This window comes from Papio anubis, chromosome 3 (assembly GCF_008728515.1).
Source record: "Papio anubis isolate 15944 chromosome 3, Panubis1.0, whole genome shotgun sequence".
Classification (NCBI taxonomy): domain Eukaryota; kingdom Metazoa; phylum Chordata; class Mammalia; order Primates; family Cercopithecidae; genus Papio; species Papio anubis.
The window spans coordinates 41,435,658-41,456,877 of record NC_044978.1 but is presented as its reverse complement, the minus strand read 5'-3'; the positions used below and the strand labels follow the sequence as shown (position 1 = coordinate 41,456,877).

Here is a 21,220-nt window from a genome sequence, read left to right as displayed (position 1 = left end):
TTTAGTTTCTTATAGATTGTATCAACCTATAGTGATAAGATTTCAATTACAAATACTGGGATTCTCCTGACTAAAGAGGACAAATGGATGACTTTATAATTCAATTTTTCCTACAGAACATGCCATACAAGCTGCCTAATGGCTGTGATATTTAAGGGAAAAAAGCATCATTTTCTACAAAGATCAATTAATAGTGTACTTGGGTTTACTTGAATATTATTGACTTCCCTTTAATCACTTTATTTCAGTGGAATAACAGTGAGATGGTGGGGGGAACACTTGCTTGTTTATATGATTCTTTTTTCTCCTGAGTTGTTTTGTGCTAATACCTCTTTTCTTCCTGTGTCTTAGATGCTGTCATTTTTTCAGGGGATGTTTACCTTCTATCATCAGGGCCATGAACTTGCCAAAGACTTCAATCACTACAAAATGGAACTACAGATCAACATTCAGAATGTAAGGAAATGGAAGCTTTCTTTATAAAAAGATGTTTGAGTGTATTTTTCATTTGTTTGTTGTATGAAAAGCCTTAAATGAAGACAACGCTGATCTATTGGTACTGAGAAACTGAGGGTATGCTGCCATCTGCTGGTCAGCTCTTGGTGTGACGAACTGCTCTACAGTTGGTTGAGGCTTGGGACATTCTGCCACCTGGCGGCTTTTCCTGCAGTTTCTGGGTCAATTCTAAGGATAAGCTCTGTTACCTTAACTCTAAGTCAGCTATTTCTATAACAGACAAAAGAGCACTCCACTTTAAGGCACTGAATTTATAATGCACTACATTTCTTCTCCTTTAACTGGGTATCTTGATTTTTGTTCCCAGATAAGCTTATCGTTTGAGTGGAATTTCTTCCCTACATTTTATGCATATTTACTAATGCATTGGTGTTCACAGTTGCTATTGGTCTTGATTATTTTCCTTTGGAAAATGTGTGCTTTCTGCCAAGTCTTGGATGAAGAGATTCAGGAGAATGGTATTAAGCAGCATACTGTATGTCATTTTGATCACGTGGTGGATGTTTTTCCTCTCAACACTAGTTGATGCTGGAGGCTTCCTCATTGACAAACTGGTCAGAGGATGTTGAGTGTAATTTGAGGTCTTGTTAGGAATGTCGTGAGATAGCTTTGTGACCGACTCACAGCACATAATGAAAGACACACAGGTAGATGGATGGGAATGTGGTTGTTGCCTGCTCTTCATTTCTTTCACAATTAGAAGTTGAGAGTGGGCCGGGCGCAGTGGTTCATACCTGTAATCCCAGCACTTTGGGAGACCAAGGCAGGTGGATCACGAGGTCCAGATATTGAGACCATCCTGGCCAACATGGTGAAACCCCGTCTCCGCTAAAAATACAAAAATTAGCTGGCCATGGTGGAGTGCGCCTGTAATCCCAGCTACTCAGGAGGCTGAGGCAGGAGACTTGCTTGAACCCAAGAGGTGGAGGTTGCAGTGAGCTGAGATTGTGCCACTGCACTCCAGCCTGTGCGACAGAGCGAGAATCTGTCTTAAAAAAAAAAAGTTGAGGGTGAATACCTTTTGTGTAAATTTTGTTTCTAACTTTTTTTTTTAAATGTACAGTTCCCTATACTTGGGAATGTAGATGATAAAACCTCTTATTTTTATAATTTATGTGTCAACTTCTATTTGAGGATTGTTAGGACATTCACCTGGGCTAATGATAGAGTCCTGGAGTAGATTCTTTCTTTGTCTGCTGCTGTGGTGTCACAATTTGTGAAAACAGTTATAAAATATGTGGTATGACTATAATGTGATAAAACTTAAAAATCCAAAATGGGTATGTGTGGATTCATTCTAGTTACCCCAGAATTGTCCCTGCAGGTAGTAGAATATTGAGTTTAATGATGTTGAGTTTTTTTTTTTGGAGACAGGGTCTCACTCTGTTGCTGAGGCTGAAGTGCAGTGGCACAACCACTGTTCACTGCAGCCTCAACCTCCTAGGCTCAAGTAATCCTCCTGCCTCAGCCTCCTGAGTAGCTGGGACTGCCAGTGCATGCCAGCACACCCAGCTAATTTTTTTTTCTTTTTGGTAGAGATGGCATCCCACTGTGTTGCCCAGGCTGCTCTCAAACTTCAGGGTTCCAGTGATCCTCTTGTCAGCCTCCCAAGATCCTGGCATTATGGGGGTGAGCCACCATGCCTGGCCGATGTTGAGATTATTCAGAATATTTTGCAGGCAGCTGAAAACAGTTATGTAAAAAGAACACTAGATAGTTTACATAAGTGGTCCCCAACCTTTTTGGCACCAGGGACCGGTTTTAAGGAAGACAATTCTTCTGTAGATGGAATGGAGGTGGGGGAAGATAGGGTATGGTTTCGTGATGAAACTTCCACCTCAGGTCATCAGGCATTATTAGATTCTCATAAGGAGTGCACAATCTAGATCCTTTGCGTGCGCAGTTCACAATAGTGTTCGTGCTCCTATGAGAATCTAATGCCACCGCTGATCTGAGAGAAGGTCGACTCAGGCGGTTATGCTCACCTGCCGCTCACCTCCTGCCATGTGACCCGATTTCTAACAGGCCATGGACCAGTACTGGTTGGCAGCCTGAGGGTTGGGGACCCCTGCTTGAGATTATAACTCCTGTTTTCCCCTCCACTTACTGGCTGTATAATTTGTGGAAATTCACCTTTTCTGTCTGGACCTCATCTGTCAAGTGCAGGACTGGCCAGAATGAGAACCTTCAGGCAGGACTGTATATACAACTTCCAGAATCAAGGTAAAATGAAGAAAATAGTGCCCTTTATTTAGAGATAATGAAGAGTTTCAGATCAGAGGCATTTGATTATTAAACCAAGCAGAAGCTCTTCTGCGCACAGGGCCCTGTGAACGCATAGGTGAATGCCCTTGAAGCCAGCGCTCTGCCTCAGGCTCCGCGGTGAGCTGTGGGGAAACATCAGTCTTTTGGGATGTTCAGTGAAACTCCTTGCACAGCTCATTTATTTGTGGAAGTGTGTTTATAACACACCTGTGGGGAAGGCGGGGGTCTGTTTACCTTATATAAACCAAAAAAACTTTCAGAGGCATTAAATATTTAGATGGTAATGAGCAATATTCAGTCTTGAAATCTTCTGAGCAAACTTTGAAGCTAAGCTATCATTTGAAATGTTTCACAAAATGACCTGGTTGGAATCCTTAATATATTCAGAACTTACACAATTGACAACAGTATTCATTTTCTGTAGAGAAATGGGGAAATGACAGTTTATTGAAAAAAAGCCTTTTTTTGTATTGTCTCGCACTTAAGGATGTGTGGTCATCAGTAAATCGCCGTGCATTCTCAACCTTTTTTCTAAATATTCCTGTCTTGATTTTGTTTGGCTGTTTCTTAATAAACACTCTTGCAACTCAGAGTTTCTCTCGGCCTCACCTTCAGTATTGAGAACACGTGATCTAGGTGGCGTCTCTGCTCCTCAAAATGTTAATTTTTAGCTTTTTTTTTTTTTTTTTTAAAATCAGAAACATCAGCACTTTTGAAACGCGGGTCACTCATTCTGTATCATCTGCTATACCTCATTGACACTGTAATTTGCTCATTTCTTGGCCATTCATCTCATTCCTTGATGTCAGTTTTTTATTATAATAAAGATAAAATGCTGGGTATATAAAACAACATATTGTTGAAAAAAGTCCCAGTTGTGGGGTGTGTGTGTGTGTATGTGTGTGTGTGTTGCATTTATTTGTTTGTTTGAGACGGAGTCTCGCCCTGTCACCCAGGCTGGAGTGCAGCGGCCCTATCTCGGCTCACTGCAAACTCCCCTCCCGAGTTCATGCCATTTTCCTGCCTCAGTTTCCCGAATAGCTGGGACTACAGGCACTTGCCACCATGCCCGGCTAATTTTTTTGTATTTTTTGGTAGAGACGGGGATTCACCGTGTTAGCCAGGATGGTCTCAGTCTCCTGACCTCGTGATCCACCTGCCTCAATATTCTAAAGTGTTGGGATTACTGGCGTGAGCCACTGCGTCCAGCCACTATATGTATTTTAGGAAACATAATCAAATGTTAACTGCCTCTGCATTATAACATCATAAATATTTTGATCATCTTTTTAGTATTTAATTTTAGTAAAAAAGCAAAACTTTTATAATCAGAAAAAGGTAAAAGTTATTTAAAAGTGAAAACCTATTTTTCCCCATTGGATAATACCTATTGTATTGTAAAAGTGCCTAGACTTTTTTTTTTTTTTTTTGAGAAATTGAGTCTTCATTTTCCATAATCTAGAGTGATAAATGGAAATCAAGAAAGTAGCAAGATGGCTTTTAGGAAATGGGTTTTCCAGAAGAATGGAAATTGCCTCAAATTTAAAGAATATTTTAAGGAACTAATTTTGAACTTTTGTGATTTCTGTCTCCCGAAGAATGTGGGGAAGAGACTAGAATAGAATTCTTCCTGGAAGGAAATACAGTGTGCAGAATTTTAGGATTCATAAAGAGTCCCTAGAAGATAATAAGAATGGGTAGGAAGTATTTAAGAACATGGGCAAAATATTTTTGTCGCAATGTTGTAAGGAAAGTAGAATACCAAAACTACAGACTTGTGTGTGTGTGTGTGTGTGTTTAAAAGAGATTAGAAATGATCACATCAAAATATAACAGCAGTTACCTGAGGGGTGGGCTTATGGTTAGCTTTAGTCTTATCCCTTTTCTTTTTGCCCCCCAAATGGGACTATTTGTGTCCGTCTCTCTGTTTTACAGTGATACGGATTAGTTTTTATAATCAGAAAAGAAGTTTTTTTTTGTTTTTTGAGACAGAGTCTCGCTTAGTCGCCCAGGCTGGAGTGCAGTGGCGCGATCTCGGCTCACTGCAAGCTCCGCCTCCCGGGTTCACGCCATTCTCCTGCCTCAGCCTCCCGAGTAGCTGGGACTACAGGCGCCCGCCGCCTCGCCCGGCTAATTTTTTGCATTTTTAGTAGAGACGGGGTTTCACTGTGTTAGCCAGGATGGTCTCGATCTCCTGACCTCGTGATCCGCCCGCCTCGGCCTCCCAAAGTGCTGGGATTACAGGCGTGAGCCACCGCGCCCGGCCCAGAAAAGAAGTTTTTTACAGATGTTTTCTCTTTCAATCAGATTTAAAATACTAAAATAATAAGGCTTAATTTAAAGCTAGTTTATTTGGAGATGTTTAATTCCTAAAGCATGTAAAGAAAACAAGGCAGCAATGATCTTTTATTGGATAGATGGATAGCATTAGTGTCCTACCATATAGGTTATTGTGAGGATTAAAGAACCATGTAAATGCTCAAATGTTACCTATTGTAATGTTTGGGGTCTAACATTATTGTAATTAGAAGATGCCTTCATATGTGCTTGGAACTTATAATTGGAAATTGCAAGGTTTTAGCCATTCTACTGATTTTATGCAAATTTTTCAGTGTGTAACTTACCTAAAAATGGTACCATTAAAAAATAGTGGCTGGGGATGGTGGCTCACGCCTATAATCCCAGCACTTTGGGATGTTGAGCTGGGAGGATCACTTGAGCCCCAGAGTTCAGGACCAGCCTGGGCAACATAGTGAGACCCTGTCTCCACAAAAGTAGAGAAGAATTAGCTGGAGGTGGTGGTGCATGTGAGTAGTCCCTGTACTCGGGAGGCTGAGGTGAGAGGATCATTTGGGCCTGAGAGGTCTAGGCTGCAGTGAACCGTGATTGTGCCACTGTACTCCAGCCTGAGCAACAGAGTGAGACCTGTTCTCAAGAGAAAAAAAAAAAGCCTTCCATGCCCAGTGCAGACAATAAGCCTCTGAAGAAGTCGGGTGGTGAGGGAGAGGGGGACCTTTGTGGAGGTGTCTGCAGCAGGGATGGTGGAGTGAGTGGTGATGAGACAGAGGTGGCTGCTGGGGCGTTTGGGAGATTGCTTGTGCTGAGCAGAGATGTTAAGTGAGCACATAAGCAGACATGTTGAGAATGAGAACCAGGCTTCTTACCGCCTGGGAAGAAATTCACAGATTTGGAAGGAGAGAGACTGGAAAGAAACCTGAAGAACTGGAGTAGAATTAGATTTCTTGGTAGGAAGTCATGGATTTGCAAATATATAGGTAGATATAGAAGTAGTGATTGTGTGTTGTATAAACACACGTGCTCTGTGTAGACAGTAGACCTTTGAACAACGTTGGGGTTAGCACCTCTGCGCTGTTGGGTGTCTGCATATAACTTTTGACTTTCCCTAAACTTGACTACTAATCGCCTACTGTTGATCAGAAGCCTTACCCATAACAGAAATAGTTGATTACCACATATTTTGTGTGTTCTATGTATGATATACTGTGTTCTTACAATGAAGTAAGCTAGAGAAAAGAAAATGTTACTGCAAAAATCATAAGGAAGAGAAAATATACTTACTATTCATTAAGTGGAAGTGGATCCTCATAAAGGCCTTTGTGTGTTTTCCTATTGAGTAGACTGAGGAGGAAGAGTTGCTGTTGCAGGAGTTGTAGATGGGGAGGAAAATCCATGTATTAGTAGATCCACAAAGTTCCAGCCTGTGTTAAGGCTCAACTGTATGAACATCTGTTTCCTGAGTCTGTCTGCTGAGAAGACTTAGAAGCAATGATACTTCCTTAGCTGTGAGCACACTGTGCCCGGATCTTGGTTTCCAAATACTAAGTACTCTCCACTAAAAAGAACAAGAGCTCCTTTCCAGGACTGGGGCAGGGAAAGTATAAGATAAGCCGAGGGTACCTTATTGGACCAGAAAGTAAGGAACTGGTCGAAAATTAAGGGGACCAGTCAAAAGACAGAAGCCAGCTCAAAGGGACTCCTGCTGCTCAAATCTAGGGCAATTTGAGCATGAACATAAATAATAGGATTATTGGCTTAAATACAAGTGTGTGTACATGCTCTCACCTGTGATAGCATCCATACATGTATGGCATGCACATATATGTATGTGTGTAAATATACACACACGGGGAGCAGTGAGGGTTGGAAGGAATCTCAGCAAAGTGACCAAGGAGGGGAGTAAAATCAGGGTGAAATTAGTACAAACATGAGGATAAGGGCCGGGGATGGTGGCTCATGCTTATAATCCCAACAGTGTGGGAGGCTGAAGCGGGTAGATTGCTTAAGCCCAGGAGTTCAAGACCAGCCTGGACCCCATATGGAGACCCCCGTCTCTACAAAACAACAACAACAAAAACCACACACACAAAAATTAAGCCTGGCGTGGTGGTGTGCGCCTGTAGTCCCAGCTCCTCTGGAGACTGAGGTGAGAGGATGGCTTGAGTTCAGGAGGTTGAGGCTGCAGTGAGGTATGATCGTGCCACTGTACTCCAGCCTGGGAGACAGAGTGAGACCCTGTCTTTAAAAAAAAAAAAAAAAAAAATTGGGGATAAGAAAACCTGGAGAAATGGAAGGAGAGAGGGAACCTAGTCATCAACAACTGAGTTCTACTTGCTTTGCAGGCTTATACTTTCTTACAGGACATAAGCTGATTTTTCTCGCAGCTTAGTTTTGTATTTAAAAGAAAACAAACCTCTGCAGACAGGTTTTCCCTTTTACAATCTACATTTATCAGATGACTCTCCATCCCTTGACAAAAAAGATGTGCCATTCTACCGTTTTCCCACGCTTAGGACCCTTGGCAACCCCTTTTATTGTAGGGAGGAAAGAGGAGAAATTTCAATAATAATTTTCTGTCTCAGTTCCTCCACAGTTTCACATCAGCAGTTTTTTGGTATTAATACAATTATTTTTGAGCCTGGATGAAGGAAGTGTCCAGGAACACGGTGGTGCCGACTCATCACAATTGCCTTGGTAATAATTCTGTCACTTCACCTTGCATATACGTTTTCAGTGTAGCCGTTTGACAGATATTGGCATACCACGTCTCCTGCGTTTCAGAAATGTGATTTGTCTCTTCAGATATCAAAGACATTATTTGTGTAGGTGAGATATTTTCCCCCCTTCCGTCTTCAGGGAAGAAATGTCATTTTCAAGTGCAATTGCCATGACCTGGAAAAACTGACACTTGTATTTATTAGTTTGCAAAGAAGAATTAAACTTTTTCAGATTCTGAGTATTTACAGACTGCTAATGTAACAGTAACAAATCAGATTGATTGAGTCAGATTGGTTGTTGCAAAGGAAATACTTCTCAGGTAGATATATTAAAACCTACTTATGTTTTAAACCTAAAATTTAGTAGTGTGAGACCTGAAGGCAGGAATTTTTTATGTTGAATAATAAAATTATTCATGGTGTTAGAAAGCCTCCAAAGTAAGTAACCTGTAGTAACCCTGGCTTATACTCCTCTGGTAGCTGTTTTACCACTATTTTTTTTTTCTTTGTGCGTTAATCTCAGTAAGGAGGTACACTGGAAGGAATGGGGATGTTTTGATAAATTTATAAAAAAGTTATTTAGAGTTAAAAAATGTAATTACGGTTATCCAGAGACTTTAAAATGTGCACGAGAAAACTCAGAACTTAACATTTATGTGTGTTTTTTAATCCATTTCAGACACGGAATCGATTTGAAGGAACAAGGTCAGAAGTGGAAGAGCTTATGAACAAAATCAGACAGAATCCCAAGGACCACAAACGAGCAAGTCAGTTTACAGCAGAAGGCTACCTGTATGTCCAGGAAAAAAGTAAGAGGCCCTTCAGCAGTGGCTGCTTAAAAATGCAAATTATTGAAAACTCTGCTATTCTTGCCATTATTGTGACATTTTGGGCAATTATTCCCACCCCTTTCTCTGCCTGCTTCTTTCGCCTAGTGGGTGTATATTGCATATTCAGGAGAAACACATTCCAGCCCTGGAGAGAGGGGTACAGTGAGCTTAGGAGTGGCTGTGAGCACCCTGTTCTTCCGACACCCCACTAGCTTCTGTTTCACACTGTGCGCGCCCCAGGAACATGCTTGTAAGGAAGTCAGAATTTGGTGTAAGATTGAAAATGAGCCAGAGTTATGAGGGTATTTTATTTTTTCTCCTTCCCCCTCACCTCTGCCCTCATTACCAGTGCACACAGGCACACACATTCATACACGCGTACACATCCTCCCCTCCCACAACCCTGCCTCACCATCATCTTAAGGTCAAGAGGGATATATTAGTATTTTTCTCCTTCCTTCATACCATTTTTGTTCCCACCAATCTGAGATAGTTGGTTCCTACTCAAATCATCAGGAAAACTGCAGATAGTGATAAAAGATATTCCTGTGTGGCATCCTAACTTGTAGGGATTTTAGTCTCTGTTGCTGTCTTAGCAAATACACAGTGCACAGATTGTTCTCATTTTGAAAACTGAAGGACCTGTATTTCTTTCAGACTTTGAACATTTGGTCTTATTTTAACAGCTAAGCTCTTAAGGTTTACTACTTCAACTGTAGAACCCAATTGCTAGTTAGCAGGAAGGATGAGAATGTGAAATTTGTCTCTCTTTACTATTTCCCTCCCTCTTCACCCTTAACTGTAATAAGGGTGTTTTACAGATGTCACTTCATTTAAGTGTGGCTGATTTACAGGACTTTCAATCCAACCTAAAAATTTACTAGTAGAGATGACTCAGGGAAAGGTTCCGGAGTATCTGTGCTTTGAATGGAAGTTCACATTCTATGCAGGCAGCAGGATGGTTGTGCGTTTTCCATTTGCCCTGATTCTGGAATCTTGCAGCCTTCGCCTCTTGTGAGCAGTTGTATGATATGGCAGAAGTCTGAATTTTTCTCATACATTATCTTATTAATCTCAGTTTTTAAAATTGAATTTGAAAGAACTAAATTAAAACTCAAGATAGTCTTGAGAATGTTAGAATTATTTGTATTATATGCCCAAGTGAAAATCACAGGAAACTTTAATTTTTACATTCATCACTGTTGCCTTTGAGAGAAATTGAAATGAAGCAACGTAACAGTAGTGGTAAAATTATTTCCTCATTCATTGTATACCCAGCACTGTGCTAAACTTGTATACAACTTGTCTCATTTATCCATAAAACAGCCCTATGAAGTATAAGGTACTATTATTATTCCCCATTTATAGATGAAAATGGAGGCACTGAGAGGTAAATAATGTTCCCTAGGTCGTACAACTACTGAATGCTGGGATTGTCATTCTGAAAGTGGAGTCTGTGTTGGTAACGTCTCCTGTAAATTGCTTGGTGCTTGGACAGGTGTGAAAGAGCATCGTTAGTGTGTATGCCCAGAGCTGGTCGAATAGGCTCTGTTAGTTGTCAGAAGGGGGTGGTGGCTTAAGTAGTGGAAAGACCTTGATATTTGGGGTCAGAGATTCTGATTTAAGGTTCGGCTTTGTTATTTTCCAGGCATTTGGGCTAAGCTTAAATTTTTTTAGATTAAAAAGGCAGTAAGTATCATCCTCTCTGGGCAGTTTTTTTTTTTTTTTTTCTTAGAGTTAAATAAAATACCTGTGCAATAGTTTTTCATGAACCATAGAACACAGTACAAATGCTGGTTCTTTGAAACACACAGCAGTGGTTCCCAAATTCAGGTCTTTGGACTAATGATGGTCTGAGATAAAATTGATTTTGGTCTGGTAACTCCTTTCATCTATTACCCCTATCCCAAATAATGTAATTAGCTATTACCCCTATCCCAAATAATGTAACTAGCTAAAAGCATTCCTTTTACATGAGTTATTTTTTTCCCTCCTGAGCTTATCTTTTTTGATTTTTAGGTATAGAAGCTTTGTTTGTTTGACATGAAATTACGGTGATAACAGATGTTAATTGTTTTTTAAAAAATGTCTTGACTCACTAAAGTAAAAAATTGTCAACTTCTGCTGGGCCTAACCTTTCATTTGTTACGGTTGGACTTGTATTGGCATGTGAAGTTCCAGATGCTAGAGGTCCCTCTGACATACAGCACTGTCCTGTGAGCCCTGATGGTGGTACTGCTGACTTAGAGTGGAAAAGGGGTTCACAGAATGTTCTGGGGCGTACTTGGACAGTCACTCCTATTGTCTTAAATTTCTTATTCTTCCTACTTCTTGTTTTTCTTTTTTGCTGGGAGTACAGATGTGAGCCACCGTGCCTGGCCATTATCTTGATTCTTAAGATTTTCTAGACCTTACTGATTACAGTAATGTTAAGCCAGACAATACCAATGTTAATTTATTTTATTTTTTGACAGTGTTGCTCTGTCACCCAGGCTGGAGTGCAGTGACGCGACCTCGGCTCACTGCAACTTCTGCCTCCTGGGTTTAAGCCATTCTCATGCCACACGCTCCCCAGTAGCTGGGGTTACAGGCACCCACCACCACGCCCAGCTAATTGTTGTTGTTGTTGTTACTGTTTTTGAGACAGAGTCTCTGTTGCCCAGGCTGGAGTGCAGTGGCGCAGTCTCAGCTCACTGCAACCTCTGCCTCCTGGGTTCAGGCTATTCCCCTGCCTCAGCCTCCCGAGTAGCTGGGACTACAGGTGCCTACCGCCACCCTGGCTAAATTTTTTGTGTTTTAGTAGAGATGGAGTTTCACCATATTCGCCAGGATGGTCTCCATCTCCTGACTTCATGATCCACCTGCCTTGGCCTCCCAAAGTGCTGGGATTACAGGCATGAACCCCCGCGCCCCGCCCATACTTCATTATTAAAGGTTAGCTTTCAATCATCAGTAAGAGCAGCTGCTTACCAGGGTGCTGTTCATGGACTTAAAGTGCATTAGGTGGATTTTTAGACTAGATGCTTTTTAGCACTATGACTCTATAATTCTATCATTTTGAGAGGCCAGAATTAAATCCCAAACCATCTCATATATGGGATGCAACTTTTCAAACCGTTGTGAGCTCTTAATACCTAGAAACAAAAAATTGAGCTTACATTTAAGAGATTTTCAGGTAGGAGATAACTGTTGATTTTTCTGGCAAAATATTTAAACAGTATGTCTTTAAATCACTTCTGTGTTGCTAAATCTGTGTTAGAGTTTTGTTTCAAAGCACCTGTTCTTATTTTCCCTTTTCTTATTAGAACCAGCAGTATTGCTGAGCTGTTTCATTGATTCAACTGTATCTGTTGCTGCTTTTTACACTTTTCCTCTTTAGTAATGTATTTATAGCTCTACATATCTGCTTAATTTATGAGGGAAAATATAAAGGGCTGTTTTTTTGTTGAAGGGCCTGCTCCGTTTGGTTCCAGTTGGGTAAAACACTATTGCATGTATCGAAAAGCAGCGAAGAAGTTCAACATGATCCCATTTGAGCACAGATCTGGAGGGAAACTTGTAAGTATTTGATTCAACATGGAATAGATTTTAGTCTGTCAGAGGTAGTGTTTGAGGGTGTCATTTTAATGGTTTATATTCACTGATGATACATTTTTAGTTTTAAAATCTTTGTTTTGTTTTTAAGTAAAATGGGCCAGAAGATGGAACAATGTATGTGTTTTCTGAATTGCATGCTTGGATTTTAAACCACTAGATTTTTTTTTTTTTTTTCTTGTCTTAATTTAAGTTCTGGGATACATGTGCAGAACGTGCAGGTTCATTACATAGGTATACATGTGTCATGGTGGTGTGCTGCACCCATCAGCCTGTCATCTACATTAGATAATTCTCCTAATGCTATCCCTCCCATAGCCCCCCACCCCCTCAGAGGCCCCGGTATGTCATGTTCCCCTCCCTGTTTCTGTATGTTCTCATTGTCAGCTCCCACTTATGAGTGAGAATATGCAGTTTTAACCACTAGGTATTTTTTTAGGTGAACAATAGAATCCTTTTATGTCACTGTTTAAGATAAAGGTAACATTGACAGCAAGCTTTCATGACTCAGTGGTTCCTCAGCATTTATACAATGGAGCTGACTTGCACAAATGTATTCATAGCCTAAAAACAAAGAAGAGTGATCTGTAATAAATTTTACTGTTGTTCAGTTCGTCTTACAAAGTTCTCACATAGGTATTTGCAATGCATTTAGTTAACTGCTCCCCCTGAAATAAAAACAGCAGAGTGTGATAGTAAGAAAAGAGCAAGACGACCTCACAGAGTTGGCTGTGTAGAAAGGTGATCTTTATGTGTATTTTAAATGGAATCTGCAGCTTATTACAATAATTAATGGTCTAGAAACAAAACTCTTCCCACCAATGTTGAACATAATTGATAACACATTTTTAAGAAAGCAGGTTAATTCATTGCTTGCTGGGTGAATGGGTATGGTTTGGCTTAGATGAATAAAAAAACAAAACCAAAACCTAAGTTCACTTCTATTTACTTACACGATGCCTTTCCCTGAAAAATATTTAAAGCAGCTTTTAATAAAAACACATTTATATAATAATGAAATAGACATGGAAAATTAGTCATGGTGAGGAGAAGGAAGTGAGGAGATGGCTCTTGAAGCATCAAGTTTGAGACTGAGTTTCCTGTCAGAGCCAATTCAAGCCCTGAGATATTTCTGCTTAGTGATACCTTTCTGTTTTAGCCTCCAAATAATAATAAATATGTTATGGAAGATAGCTGGAGATTTTGAATATTTGTATATCTTAATGTTATTTAGAGATCTTCACGTTCTGGAAAATGTGAAAATGTTCAGTAAGTGTGTACTCACACTTCATAGAGTTGTTCTTTTACTGAGCACCTGTATTTCTGCATTGCAAATTAAGTAAAGATAAATTCAGGGTGATTCACATAGGAAAGACAGAAATTGCCTAGATAAATGGTTCTAGCTTTAGATTATCAAAATATTTAATCTAGGGTTATTGGTGTACTTTTAGATTGACCTGTATGGAATTACAATTTTTATAGGCCAAAAATAGTCACATATTGCCTGTGACATGTGGTGTGACATAATATGAAATAAATTTTTACACTAAAAAAAGAGTGCAATAAGAGACTAACAGTATTCCAATATCTAAAAACTGTACTGTTAATCTACCTTTAAAGATTAACATTTGGCCAGGCACAGTGGCTCATGCCTGTAATCCCAGCACTTTGGGAGGCCAAGGCGGGCAGATCACTTGAGGTCAGGAGTTCAAGACTGGCCTGGCCAACATGGTGAAATCCTGTCTCTACTAAAAATATAAAAATTAGCCAGTCATGGTGATGCCCACCTGTAATCCCAGCTACTTGGGTGGCTGAGTCACAGAGTTGCTTAAACCCAGAGGCGGAACCATTCCAGCCTGGGCATTTAAAAAAAATGATTAAAAAAATAGAGGTTAGTTGCAACTGTGACAGAGCAAGACTGTCCAAAAAAAAAAAAAAAAAAAAAAAAAAAATGAACATTGGTATCGTCTGGCTTAACATTACCATAATCAGTAACGTCTAGAAAATCTTAAGAATCAAGAGAATGGCCGGGCATGGTGGCTCATGCCTATAATCCCAGCACTTTGGGAGGCCGAGGTGGGTGGATCATCTGAGGTCAGGAGATTGACACCAGCCTGACCAACATGGCGAAACCCTGTCTCTCCTGAAAATACAAAAATTAGCCAGGTGTGGTGGTACATGCCTGTAATCCCAGCTACTCAGGAGCCTGAGGCAGGAGAATCACTTGAACCTGGGAGGTGGAGGTTGCAGTGAGCCAAGATTGTGCCACTGCACTCCAGCCTGGGCGAAAGAGCGAGACTCCCTTCTCAAAAGAATCAGGAGAATGACAAAAATGTTAATATTTTAGATTGTAAGTAGCATTTAAAAAGCCATTTTGAAAGAGAATAGGGTAAAGAGAAGGGACTTAAGATCTTGAACCTTGCTCCCCTGCTCTCCAGTATAGAATGGCTGAGTGTTTATATGCTTATCCTGTAGGTTTTGAGACTGTTCAAAATGATTATTTGCAGGGAGACGGCGAGGTGTTCTTTTTGAAAGAATGTACCAAGAGGCATACTGACTCCATTGACAGAAGGTTTTGTTTTGACATAGAAGCTGCTGATCGGTAAGTTATTGGAATCATTGGACATGGTGAAAGAGTCGTTTTAAAAAAATGATTAAAAAAATAGAGGTTACTTGCAACTGTGATTTCCATGGCCTGGGAAAATGTTACCTTGCTATATTTCCAGGCTGTGTGTTCATTATAAGCCGTTTAGTCTTGGTCACCGGGTTTAGCTATGGGGTGATAGTTTCATCTTGATTTAGTTAGGAGTCATTCTAACCAGGGTTGTCACCTAAAAAATAACCTTGGAGGCCAGGTGCAGTGGGTACGCCTGTAATCCTAGCACTTGGGGAGGCCTAGGTAGGCAGATCACCTGAGGTCAGGAGTTCAAGACCATCCTGGCCAACGTGGTGAAATCCTGTCTCTACTAAAAATACAAAAATTAGCCAGGCGTGGCCGTGCACACCTGTAGTCCCAGCTACTTGGGAGGCTGAGGCAGGAGAACCACTTGAACCCAGGAGGTGGGGGCTGCAGTGAGCCAAGATGGTGCCACTGTACTCCAGCCTGGGCGGACAGAGTGAGGCTCCATCTAAAAGGAAAAAAAAAAATTTGCCTTGGAGCTTTTCATTGTTGATCCAAGCCTAATTTGTAGCATGAAGAGAACAATGGCAAGAGGAACTGGGTGACAAAGCTAAAAAGGGGTGATAGGTAGCTAGCTATTAATAGAGAACAACATTCATTTGTGCTTGTGGGAGTTTTCAGTGTCTACATCCCGTACGTGATGGAGGGTCTTAGGCAAACTCCTTCTGTTTATTCAAATATGAATTTTTTTTTTCTTATTGTATGACTTCTAGTTATTTAGTTGTAAAAGAGTCTTTGCCAGAGAGGAAGAAGTAGAAGAGAAAGGTTTGTTTGTCATTATTACGACTTGTCTGGCATTAATTTCTACGTCCTCCAGTAGCATTAAGGAAAATCCTAGTGCTGATAGAATATTTGCTTTTTAATGGCTGACAGTACAGTGATTCCTTGCCAGCCCTGGTTTTGGCAGTGATGGTTTTTAGATAAGGCTGTTCTATGTTTGTACAATAAAAGCTTATGAGATTTGTTAAAGCAAAAGTTCAGGTCAGAACCCAGAAATACAAAAGTAATTGATGCTGCTTCCTCTGTTAGATGATACAGTTGAGTCTCTGGGGGTAGTACAGAGAGGGAGGAGCAGTGCTTTTATAATAAATGAATTGAGGACCATTTATTACACATAAAAACAGGCCCTTAAGCACCATGATAATTTTGGCACTACTGTGAAAGGATGAGTGGTTAAATAAGTATTTTGCCAAGATAGGAAAAATATGGAAGAGAATGTCAGTGTAAAAGAGGTTGGATCTTGCTATGTTGCCCAGGCTGGTCTCAAAACTCCTGGACTCAAGCAATCCTCCCACCTTGGCCTCCCAAAGTCATAGGACTACAGGTGTGAGCCACCATGCCTGGCCTAAATTTCAAGCCAATAAGAATTCTTCCAAACTTTAAATAGGGAATTAGTCAGCGTAACACAAGTCGAGCATACGTCTGTGTGCACACACCCATGGGTAGCACTGGATTCCTTTCTGAGTGCCACTGTCGTCAATGCTTCCGTGTTTTATCTCAGCTGTTTCCTTGCCATAGCTCTCTCAGGTAGTTGTTACTGTTTCCATTTTATGATGAGAAACTGAGGCACAGAGCATTTGAGCAATTTCCCCATGGTCACGTAGCTAGTAGTAGTTGAAGAGCTGAGATATGAACCCCTGCATTCTCTACCTAGAGCCCCATATCTTACCTTTTTCTCTTTTCTTTCTTTTTCTTTTTCTTTTTTTTTTTTTTTCAGATGAGTCTCACTCTTTTTGCCCAGGCTGGAATGCAGTGGTGCAACCTCGGCTCACTGCAACCTCTGCCTCCCAGGTTCAAGTGATTCTTCTGCCTTAGCCTCCTGAGTAGCTGGGATTATAGGCGCACGTTACCACACCTGGCTAATTTTTGTATTTTTAGTAGAGACAGGGTTTCACTATGTTGGCCAGGCTGGTCTTGAACTCCTGACCTCAAATGATCCACCCACCTCGGCCTCCCAAAGTGCTGGGATTACAGGCAAGAGACACTGCGCCCAGCTTGAGCCCTACCTCTTAACCACTGTGCTATACGCCTCTGCAGATCACCATATGGTCAGAATGTTTTCTAAATAATTGACAAAGATGTGTTAGCAGTACTGTCTACTACAGAATATGTTAAGTGAGGTGAATCTGATTAGTTTTGAAAGCAGGGTACGTCTATAATGCAGTTCAATCACTTGAATCATCCAAAGTATCTAGTTTTCTCTGAGACCTTGATCATCCCCATTTTTTTTTTTTTTTGTTAGCCATGATCCTTGCTATGATTGGAACTACTCTCCACCCCTCAAAGACATTGATGAGGGATTCCTATGGAGGTGCTTAACATACGAAGGATAACACCTGTAGGGAGACTCTGGGAACAGGGGAGGACTTTAGGTTGGTGATCTATTCTAGTGGTTTTCAAGTGCTTTATAGGGAGACCCTCTTTTCAAATAAAATTTCATGTTAATGCATATGTAAAGCAAAAAAAGTGGGTTCCCTTATTAAAGAGGCATAGGGGCCTGGATTCCCCCCCTTTTAGCTTCCCTCTTTTTTCTTGCAGAAGTCTCTAATTTTCTTCCATTGAGGTCCACAGCTCCTTTCTGGGAACTCCTGGCGGGGGACCTAATCTAGTTTAGGTGGTTAAAGAAAGGCACACAGAGGATCTGACATGTAAATTCATAACTAAAGGGTTATCTGGAGTCAGCTGGGATTGAGATTCATGTGCCAGTTAGAGTGAATGTCGCATGTGGAGGCCTGGAGACAGGAGAGGGCATGATGTATTTGAGACACCTAGCGTCACTAGTGCAAGAGCCAGAGAGAATGGGAGAAGAGGCTTGAGATGGGGCAAGGGCCTGAACTTGAAGTGTTTGAACTTAATCCATTAAATAGTTTTAAGCAGGGCAGTAAGTGACAATTATATTTGTATTTCTCAAAGCTCATTCTGGCAGAGTAAGAAAGATCTGGAGGTGGCAAGAGTGGACAAGAGAAAGTCGTTTAAGGATAGGGTGAGAGGGCCAGGATTGGTGTGGTGGCAGTGGGGATGGAGCCAAGTGGGGTAGATCTTTGGGGATAAATGGGATGTTGCAGTTAGAGGGTGAAGGAGCGGGGAAGGTTTCTGGCTTGAGTAGCTAGATGGTACCATTTACTAAGGTGGGAAACAAAGTGGGGGCATAAGGATGGGGGAAGACAGTGAAATTAGTTTGGGTCATTGTATTAGTTAATTTTCATACTGCTATGAAGAAATACCCAAGACTGGGTCATTTATAAAGAAAAAGAGGCTTAATGCACTCACTGTTCCATATGGTTGGGGAGGCCTCATAATCATGGCGGAAAGCGAAAGAGGAGCAAAGGTACATATTACATGGCAGCAGGCAAGAGAATGTGTGCAGGGAACTGCCCTTTATAAAAACTATTAGATCTCGTAAGACTTATTCACTGTCATGAGAACAGCATGGGAAAAACCCATTCCCATGATTCAGTTACCTCCCACCAGGTCCCTCCCACAACACATGGGGATTATGGGAGCTATAGTTCAAGATGAGACTTGGGTGGGGGCACAGCCAACCCATATCAGTCATGTTGAGTTAGATTGCTGTGGGTCATTATGAAGAGAAACCTGGGAGGAAATTGGGTACAGAGCTTGGCGGCTATGGCAGCAATTTGATTGGTTGTTCATATTTGACCTCCTGAAACTCTCCATCCTTTTACTTCCCTAACAGTTAACTATTCAGGTTCTCCTCAGATCTCTTGGTCCTCTCCAGTTCAGCTGTTGCTCCTTTAAATGTTGCCATTTCCTATAGTTGTTTTTCTGTATCCATCCATTCTCATGGTTGCACACTGAAAGTATATCTCTCTGTAATACGTAGTTTTCTTACCTTTTTCTGTGTTTTGAACTGCTTCTAGAATCTTTAGCTCCTTAATCCTAAAATCTGAGATCTATAATGCTTCCAAATGCAAAACTTTTTTAGCACTGGCATAATGCCACAAGTGGAGAATTCGTAGCTGACCTCATATGGTGGGTTGTAGTCAGAACTTTGTTTCATGCACAAAATTATTAAAAATGTTGTACAAAGTTAACTACAGGCTACATGTATAAGATGTATATGAAACATACATGAATTTCTTGTTGAGATTTGGTTTCCATTCCCAAGGTATCTCATTTTGTAAGTGCAAATATTCTAAAATCCAAAAAATCTGAAATCCAAAACCCTTCTGGTCACAGGCATTTTGGATAAAGGATACTCAACCTGGGCATTGCCAACTCTGCTCCTTTTACAATTCTTGGTAATTTCAATATGACTTTAGGTGATCCTTTCAGTGCTTGGCATCTTGATTTGTTAAGTTCCTCTCCTTCAGTGACCTTATTCTTTACTGTACCTCAGCCGTTTTTTCTGGTGTTCATTACTTAGACCTTGTCATTGCAAGGAACTGCAGTCCTCAGCAATCTGGATTGCAAGACTTTCTCTTTCTGATACCACCTTCTTTCCTAATAAGCACTCTTAGATTCCCCAGTTAAGCCCTACAGTCTATTGTTGTTCGTGCACTCACTTTCTTCCTTAACTGGTTGAAATTTCATAGTCACTCATCACAGACCCTTTTTAATACCCTTCACTCCGCCGCTTCTTTCTTTCTTTATTTTGCTTGTTTGCACAATGCCAACTTACGATTCAGTTCTGCCTTCTCTCTTTCTAGAGTAGAGAAGCAAGTTCTACTGTATTCATGGGATCACTTCAGATACATGACCACTGTCCTCCAATAAGCTATTCATGGTAGCCACTGATCCTACTGTGTTTTCTTTTTCTTTTTTTTTTTCTTTGAGTTGGAGTCTCTGTCACCCACGCTGGAGTGCAGTGGCACCATCTCCGCTCACCTTAACCTCCGCCTCTCGGGTTCCAGCGATTCTCGTGCCTCAGACTCCTGAGTAGCTGGGACTACAGGTGTGTGCCACCATACCTGAGTAATTTTTGTATTTTTAGTAGACGGAGTTTCACCTTGAACTCCTGAACTCAAGTGATCTGCCTGCCTCGGCCTCCCAAAGTGCTGGGATTACAGGCGTGAGTCACCCTGCCTGGCCCATACTATGTTTCCTTAGTTCCTGTATACTCGCAGTTGAATATTTTTTATTTTCCTCTCTCTCTTAAGCTCTGACACTGCCTCCCTTTCCTGATGACTTTGTGTCCTATTTTGTTGTGAAAATAGAAGCTGTAACAAGAGCTGTTTCCTGCTGTAGACACCCACCGCCACCCTCAGTGCCCAGACACCCTGCTTTTCCTCCCTGCCTGTGGGAGCTGCCTGTGTTCCTGATGGAGGCCAGCTCCTCTGTTCAGGTGTTTCCATTTCCTCTTCCCATCCTCTGTCCGCTGCTCCAGGATATTACTCAAGCAACTCTACTTTTTCTTTCTTGTTAACATTAGTTTTGCCTCCCGGCAGCATGTGAAATGCTCTTATTTCATTCATCTTAAAATACAAAAGCCACTACAGCCACCATCACCAATGAAACCACCCTTCCCTTTCATTTACTGCCCATTTTTTAACTCTTATAAACAGCAGCAATTCTTCAAAAAGCTGTTCTATTTATGGCCTCAAATTTCTTTCCTGGCCAGGTGTGGTGGCACACGCCTGTAATCCCAGCACTTTGGGAGGCCGAGATGGGCGGATGACCTGAGGTCAGGAGTGCAAGAGACAAGCCTGACCAATATGGTTAAACCCCATCTCTACTAAAAGTACAAAAATTAACTGGGTTTGGTGGTGGGTGCTTGTAGTCCCAGCTACTCAGGAGGCTAAGACATGAGAATTGCTTGAACCCGGGAGGTGGAGGTTGCAGTGAGCTGAGTTGGCACCACCGCACTCAAGGCTGGGTGACAGAGTGAGAGTCTGTCTCAAGTCTTTCTTTCATCTTCTCTTTTGAACTGTCTACTCAGGCCTTTGCCCTTTCTCTCCACTGTTGAGGTCATCAGTGGTCTCCCTGTTGCTGTACCTGGTGGTCGATTCCCAGTACTCATGGTCTTTTCCTCACAACATCCCTGACATGGCCCATCACTCTCTCCTCCATCACATGCTTGCTTCAAGGACAGCATACCTCCCTCTCACATCTCTGGCTTCTTCACTTTTTATACTCCTTTGCCAGTTCTTAATTTTCCAGATCCCTGGATGTTGGAGTTCTCTCGGGTTCAGCCCTTCATTGTTTTTGCTCTTCACTCACACTTTTTTATGACCTTGTCCAGCCTTACGACTTTATGTGCCATCTGTATGTTGGTAACTTGCAAATTTATTATCTCTACCTGGATCTTGTCCCTGACCTGCAGCTTCTTATATCCAGCTGCCTACTCAGTATTGCTTCCG

The 21,220-nt window shown here is 41.3% G+C and overlaps 1 protein-coding gene across 4 annotated transcripts in view; it reads left to right on the top strand.

Annotated features, from left to right (window-relative positions):
• The window catches only part of ARHGAP10 (Rho GTPase activating protein 10), a 332,652-nt gene that overhangs the window by 134,089 nt on the left and 177,343 nt on the right, over positions 1–21,220 (top strand). For all 4 annotated transcript variants that reach the window (XM_021938123.2, XM_009207677.4, XM_003899252.5 and 1 more), the window contains 4 exons: positions 352–456; positions 8,476–8,605; positions 12,078–12,184; positions 14,728–14,822. In XM_021938123.2, the coding sequence (XP_021793815.1) occupies positions 352–456; positions 8,476–8,605; positions 12,078–12,184; positions 14,728–14,822 (437 nt within the window). The remainder of the gene's footprint in view (positions 1–351; positions 457–8,475; positions 8,606–12,077; positions 12,185–14,727; positions 14,823–21,220) is intronic.